This window comes from Lactuca sativa, chromosome 8, assembly GCF_002870075.4.
Source record: "Lactuca sativa cultivar Salinas chromosome 8, Lsat_Salinas_v11, whole genome shotgun sequence".
Taxonomy (NCBI): domain Eukaryota; kingdom Viridiplantae; phylum Streptophyta; class Magnoliopsida; order Asterales; family Asteraceae; genus Lactuca; species Lactuca sativa.
The window spans coordinates 17,319,106-17,326,869 of record NC_056630.2 but is presented as its reverse complement, the minus strand read 5'-3'; the positions used below and the strand labels follow the sequence as shown (position 1 = coordinate 17,326,869).

Here is a 7,764-nt window from a genome sequence, read left to right as displayed (position 1 = left end):
AGTCGGCGGCTGGACTCGACGAGTTGATGTTGGGAAGATAAAACCCTAATTTTAGGGTTTGCGCCCTATTTAAAGGACCTTAAGTCCTTACCTCAGCCCCCTTATCCCCCCTTGACGTCCAGAAGCAGCCCTAACCGATCCAAACCCCCATTTTGAGTGTGTGAAGGAGGGAAAGTGTGTTTTGAAGCAATTGCAAGAAGAAGGCTTGGAGTTTAAGAAGATCATAGAGGAGCTGGTGGATTTGACTTCTCTACTCAGTGGCCTCAGTTTGAAGGTAACAAGACGTTACCTTGACCTTGTTACATCTAGATTTATTCATGGATGAGATTTGGGGCAACTTAGCATGTTTAGGATCCATTTCGGGTTTTGGGTCTAGATCTGAGGTTGCAACTGCAGATCTAGACTTGTCTTGGTCCATGAAATCATAAAGTATCATCCCTTTAGCTTGTTTATGAGCATTCTTGTTATGAACCTTGTCCCTAGCTTGTATTGAGCCAAAATCACCTTGCATACACATAAAGTTTGCACCTTTATGTGAGAAACATGCCCTAGAAGGTCGGATCTACAATTTGGAACACTTGGTTAGCTCGGAATCGTTGGATTATGGATTAGGGCGAAGGAACTCGACGAGTCGGGCCGCCTGACTCGGCGAGTCACATTAGGGTTACAAGTCTTGAGTTGTGATTCAACTCGGCGAGTCTGGGAGATGACTCGGCGAGTCTTCTGGGGTTTCCCCGACTTTTGGACACGTTTGAACTCGACGAGTTGCCTGGAAACTCGGCGAGTCAACGAGGGTTTCATGATTCTGTAAGTTTTGGAAAAACTCGACGAGCCAGTATACTACACTCAGTGAGTAAGGTCAACATGGACTGTTGACCTCAACTGTTGACTTTAACTTTGACCAAGAGTTGACCAGTTTGGCTTCCAAGGGTATTCTAGTAATTGAGCACTTATAGATGTGGTTCCATCATAGTGTTCAGGTGGTGGAGTTCGTGGTTGTGATCAGAGGATTTGATCTTATCTCTTAAGTTCGGCAATTGCAAGGTGAGTTATTCTCACTATACTCAAGAGTCTAAGGCACCAAGGTCGGCCCTTTGATTTTTTTATTTAAGATAATTACTATTGTGATATGTTAGCTCGACATCCTGGTAGATAGGATGGTTATATGCTAGTATGATCGGTTAGATCGGTATCCTGGTAGATCGGATGTGGTTATGCTTAGTGACCTATAGTTTGGTCTGACTGTCTGTATGCTAGTAGGATATTACCTGTTATATGTGCACATGATTGAGCAGTAGTGGAGGGTATCTCATCTCGAGGATGATAGGGCCCTAGTATGTTGTCTAGTAGACTATTATATGATTATCTGATATAGGTGCACATGTTTGATTGATAGTATGTGGGCAATCCAACCCGATGGTTGTGGGCCGAGAGTATTCCATCCCGAGGATGATTGGACTCATAGTAGTTTGGCATTCCAACCCGATGGTTGAGGGCCTAGGGTATTCCATCCTGATGGATGATTGGACCCATAGTAGTTTATTGTATGTGTAGGTGTGTGGGCATTCCAACCCGAAGGTTGTGGGCCGAGAGTATTCCATCCCGAGGATGATTGGACTCGTAGTATGCTGGCATTCCAACCTGATGGTTGAGGGCCAGGGGTATTCCAACCCGATGGTTGACTGGACCCATAGTATGATGTTCATTGTTGTATGTGTATGGTTATGTGTATGTGTATTTTGGGGTAACTCACTAAGCTTCCGGGCTTACGGTTTCAGTTAATTGTTTCAGGTTCAGCGGATGGCGGCGGGTAGGCGAAGGCATGACCGTACACTTCCTCGATTGACGATTATGATTTCTGGGAACTCTGATGTATAAACTATTTTGAAAACAAATTGTAATAATTGAATGGTTTCAAATGATTTAAAAAGTTTTAAATTTGCTCGAATTTTATGGGTGTTATATATATATATATATATATATATATATATATATATATATATATATATATATATATATATGTAGCTAGGTTCAAATGTGGATGAACATCTATGGTATGAGCATATGGACAATGTTATTCTAGTCATAATCTGTGATAATGACTAAGAAAATATATTTTTTGGTAATGTGAATACGTTCAATAACTATTGTTATTATCACAAATTCTCACTAATTAAATCATATATAAGAGTAGTATAGATTTTTTTTTCTTTTATGATTCTCATTCCGTCAGAATGTTGTCAAAATGTGTTATTGATAATCGTATTCTGTAAGAATGTGAATGAATGAAAAACGATGCATGAAAATAAAAATGAATAAGAATTAGTGAAAATATATGATAATTAGGATAGTTATGCGAGATTAAACGTATTCACATTACCAAACAACCTATTCAGTTAGTCATTCTCATAAAATAACACTGTCCATACAATAGATGCTCATCCACATTATATATATGTATATATATATATATATATATATATATATATATATATATATATATATATATATATATATATAGGGTTAGGTTATTTTGTTTTTACTAACTATTGTGTGCCAGAATGCACAGATCTGGACCATCGGATGGAATATAATCAAATATCATGATTTGAGGGTCTACGGTAGTAGAATAAGATAGCATGTACCATATAATCACACAAATTTCAGCATAAGGGCATTTTAGTCAATTAACCTATATTAAAAAAGGAAATTTTTGGATTTTTAGGGATGCTTAATTCCTTTTTTTAAATCTGAATATTTTAAATTAATTCAAATTTAAAAATCCGATTTTATTCTGTCAGAATGATAGAATGTCAACCATAAACTAGTAAATGTATTTTTCAATTTTATTCTGTCAGAATGCCAAACATAAACTAGTAAATACATTCTGAAAGAATACACAAAATCGATTCTTGAACTAATAATATATCAAAAAAATTACATTGTATGATTGTGATTCATTGAATAATAACAAACATTCTGAAAGAATAAACAAGTATAATTCTTAAAAAATAACAACATTCTTAAAAAATGAGTGTGATCATTCTTTAATTCATTCCTCAACTCTTTCCCATCAGGTCTTCAAGCCATTCTTGAAGCCTTTTCTACCAGAAATTCATTGCCAAGTAATTTGTAGTGATACACTTGTAAAACCTGCACATTAAACATACAAATAATTAACTATAATTCTATCAGAATACAACAAATAATATTCTTACAAAATAAACTATTCTGCAAGAATATTCTTTAAGAATTTGTATTATCAAGAATATACCCAACAAACAAAATAAGGAACTAGCATCAACCTATTATGACAAAATAAGGAACTAACATTCTTCGGGTTCCATGTGTTTCTTCTCGATATGCTCAATGTATTTAACTGCAAATTCTGACAGAATAAGGAACTAGCATCAACCTATTGTTATGAAAATGGCATCCAACCCAATCTAAATTGAGTTATATAGTTTTGAAAAGAATAAGGAACAAAGTGAAGTAAAAACATTAATGATTTTTAACTATTTTTTCATTGAGGCATTTTATCGAACACATGGAGGCCATGACAGAATGTTGTTTCAAGAAATTACATGTGATCAGATTAAGCATATCAGATTAAGTATTATGAAGATACTCCAAGCCTCTCAAAATTTGTCTTGACCAATTCTTCAATGCCTTCAATGAAACCCGTCTGCGTTTCTTCCTGGAACCCCTTAAATTACCTGAAGCACATGCCTCTGAGATGAAGTTCAAGGTGTTGTTTTTAGTATCCCTCCAGGAACTGTAAAGAACAATAATGTTTTCATACTCTAATGTCTGTAACAGTTTGATTTCTGAAAAGAGTCTCTTGAGAACAGATGGATCTCCACCGAAGCTTCTTAGTTTTACTTGGTTCCATGCCACATCCCTTCCTCCTTCTTGATTAAATCCCCTGTACACCTTCTTCACTGCACCAACGCCTAACAGATCATTGTATCTCCCAAATTCAATCGAAAGTTAATGAGTACAAAATTCAATCGAAACAATGAAATTGTAAGACCTAATTGAGATAACGAAGAGTGTAAATTAGGAAGAGTGAACCTGAAATGTGAACCTGACCGCCAACCTCCTCCGCCTGCAACTACCGGCGCTTCTCGGGTTCTACGAGTGAAATCACGGCGACGATTGTTGCGACCGAGCCGCCTCCGATGACTTCCAGTGTTGTTCCGTCAAATGTGTCGGCTCCTAGTGCGGATACAGTTAGGGTTCTTCGATTGTTTAGTTTGTAGGATTTAAGATTAGGATTAGAGAATTGTGTGGTGGTGAAAGAGACATTGTGGGAGTCCGATGAGAGCGTAGGATTCTAGCTTCTTGTGGTGTAGGGTTTTAATAGGTAAATAAAAATTGATCCCTTAAATAAAGGGATATTAGTTGTTAATTTTGGATATTCATTAATACATATATGTAATATTACTAATTTACCCTTATTTATTTAATTAATTAATTAATTATTTGCTAATTTCTGATTGGTGCATTTAGGCACACAATATTTGTTAAAAACATTTGAACTTATCTCTCTCTCTCTCTCTCTCTCTCTCTCTATATATATATATATATATATATATATATATATATATATATATATATATATATATATATATATATATAAGTTTTCTAACTTCACCCTTGGCTGAAAAGATTTATTTAGAGGAAATATGTAGATGGAATTGAAATCAGCTCTATATAGTGGGGGTGTTTGGCTTAGCTTTTTAGAGGTTAAAAGTTATTTTTCAAAAAGTTACAAAAAATTCAGATTTTCCTGACTTTTCCAAAAAGTTGATTTCTTTTCTATCCAAAATCCAAAAGTTGTTTTTAAAAGACTTTTGCCAAACATCTTTTAGCTTTGATCTTTTCCTAAAAGGACTTTTAGCATATGAAAACGAAGTCAACCACCCCAGTATATAGTATCCAAAATCTAAAATGCATTGTTTCCGTAGTGGTTGGTCATTTAGGTAAACTAAAAAAATGGATCAAATACATTTATTCTAAATTATGATTACGATACGGGCATTTAGGATTTTTTATTTGATTATTTAAATATGAGGAATAAAATTTTAATGTTTTTTTTTTTAAATTTAATTTTATTGTTTTTTTTTTTTTTTTTATTCCATCTAAAATGAAAAGTATAGAGTTTATAACGTCACCGGCCAGCTCTCCAGTTTCTCTTAGTATTTAATGAAAATAGATACCTATATCAGTTTCAAGTCGATCAAATCAGAAAACAGCGCCGGCCACCTTCTTTCCATATCAGTCGCCGGTGATAAAGTTTTGCGTTTTCTCAAACAAATAACCATCCATGGCTTCATCGACACAGAATCATCAACAGCACTTCCCGACGTCGAGCGGCACTACATCAGCTCCACCACCCACACCTTCCACTACCAAACATAATTTCACCTCCACCTCGGACTCAGCCGCCACCGATCTTCTCTCCCGTCTTCTCCACCGCCTCCCACCAACTCTCTCAAACACCCCTCTATTACTCCGCCGCCGTTCTTCACTCGCCTCCACCACCACCACCTCTCCTCCAGTAGTCCCCTTTTCCGAGCTCAACTCCTCCTTTTCCACCACCCTCCCTTCCGTTTCCGAACTCGGCTTCTTCCAACTCACCAGCCACTCGATACCCTCCGAACTCGCTCGCTCAGCCGAGTCCGATTCACTCTCTCTTTTTAACCTCCCTCGCCACCTAAAACATCAACACTTCCCCAGAAGCTGGCCGCTTGGTTTTGACGATGACGATGACGATGAAGAAGACACCGGTACCGGAGATTCGTTGTTTCTTGACTCATCTTGCTCAACGGATTCATCCGAGCTGTCCCTGAGTTCTCTACGCGAATTCACTCGGGAAATGGAGAAAATTGGGTTTGCTGTTGTGGAAGCATTATTGTGCGCGATGGGGTTACAGAATCCGGCCGGAGATGACCCGGATAGTCTGTGCTCGATGATGTGGGTATCCAACAGATCGGGTTCACCCGATGATAAACTGGTTGGGTCGGGTGAATTTTACCCGTATGTGATCGGGTTGCATTATCAATTTCGGAGCCAAAGTTGTTCTTTGTTGGCGGATCCGGGTTGGGTAACCGTTTCGTCCTCAATGGATTCGATATTGGTTACCCTTGGAGACATCGCTCAGGTGAAAAATACTTTTAAATTTTTTGTTTTATAGTTTTATAAATATAATCTTATTATACCATATTTTGACTTTATTATGAAATAAAAAAATATAAAAAACCCGACTTTTTGGGTTGTATCTACCGTAATGGCCGCCAAATGGACCCAAGAAATAGAAATAGTTAAGTTATTATTATTATTATTAATTTATACATACATTGTGTGCGGATGTAGATATCCTTAATGGGGTCTAGAGACTTATAATTTGTTGTTTGACACGAAATGTATTAAATTTAGTATTTTTAGGTGTGCCATCGAATTGATTTCGCTTTCAATTTTGTCATTTTATGATCTATTGGTCATGTGGCTGAATGTATATTCCCATTATTGTCTTATGTGATACGGTTTATCCCGCTCTAAAAAAATCTAGATTTCTTGCAAAGTCATTCGTTTATTAGTATTAATAATATAAGTCGTTATAAGTAACAAAGTTGTATATGTATATAATATTTGTTGGCTTAATGTTTCACGCATGCTATTGTCTATGATTTTTAGTAAATAATACATAAAATAATAAAGGAATGATTTTATTGAAAAGATAAGATTTTATAATATGGTTAAAGTAAGTTTGTTACATAAAACTCATGTTATAACTTTACAATAATTCTAGTAAATATACGGCGATATTATTTTTGGTCTTTTTTTTTTTTTTTAAATTTCTTTGGAAAGTGTTGTAAATATTTTGTTTATCGTCTAATCAAGTGAGTAATGGAATATTTGATATTATGTCTTCTTGTTCAAAAAAAAAAATTTGATAGGTATGGAGTAATGGAAAACTGAAGAAAGTGAGAGGGAAACCGGCATTAAGCATGGAAGAAGGAAATAATTCGTCGCCATTAACATCAATGTCTCTTTTAGTGACATTGCCACTAGAGAGCACTGTCTCTCCTCTTTATCCAAGGGTGGTGATTAGCAACCACGACAACAAGAACCAGAATGAAGATGAAGATTGTGAAAGTAATGAAGTTAATACGTTTAATTCATTTTCATTTGAAGATTATGCTTGGAGAGTTTATCATGAAAGAGTTCCTCTTAAAGACCCCTTGGACAGATATCGTATTTGATCTTTAATTGTAAGGGATCATGAAATGTTTATTTCTTCAATTTTTTTGTTTAGTTTGTTGTGCTACTCTTTCTTTTATAAAATGTTATATACTTTTGGGATAATAGTTAGGGATGTTAATCGGGTCAACCCAATCGGATTTCAGGTCAATCAGGTTGGGTTAGTCAGATTTTTTTATTTGAAAAGATCACCAAAAACCCGATCCTATTAAGCTACGGGTTAGTTGGTCGGGTCAATTGAGTTTTAGATTAATAGGGTCGAGTCAATTGGGTTAGCCGGGTTAATATTGGTAATCCATTATGTAATCTAATTTTCCAATTTTCATAATCTAAAAAAAAAAAAAAAAAAAAAAAAAAAAAAAAAAAAAAACACATCACATACTTTTTAAATAACTTGTAGAATTTCTAATTCACGTAAGGTTTACTTTTGAAGCATTTGTTTATCATTATGCCATACTTTTGAAGTAGTTTGTTTATCATTATGGTAAGGAACATTTT

The 7,764-nt window shown here is 35.5% G+C and overlaps 1 protein-coding gene across 1 annotated transcript; it reads left to right on the top strand.

Annotated features, from left to right (window-relative positions):
* The first annotated feature begins 5,113 nt into the window (after positions 1 to 5,113).
* On the top strand, positions 5,114 to 7,371 carry LOC111919699 (gibberellin 2-beta-dioxygenase 1). The gene is made up of 2 exons (XM_023915277.3): positions 5,114 to 6,166; positions 6,963 to 7,371. The coding sequence occupies exons 1-2, from the start codon at positions 5,330 to 5,332 to the stop codon at positions 7,266 to 7,268; spliced, it is 1,143 nt and encodes a 380-aa protein (XP_023771045.1). The 5' UTR covers positions 5,114 to 5,329; the 3' UTR covers positions 7,269 to 7,371.
* Positions 7,372 to 7,764: the final 393 nt, after the last annotated feature.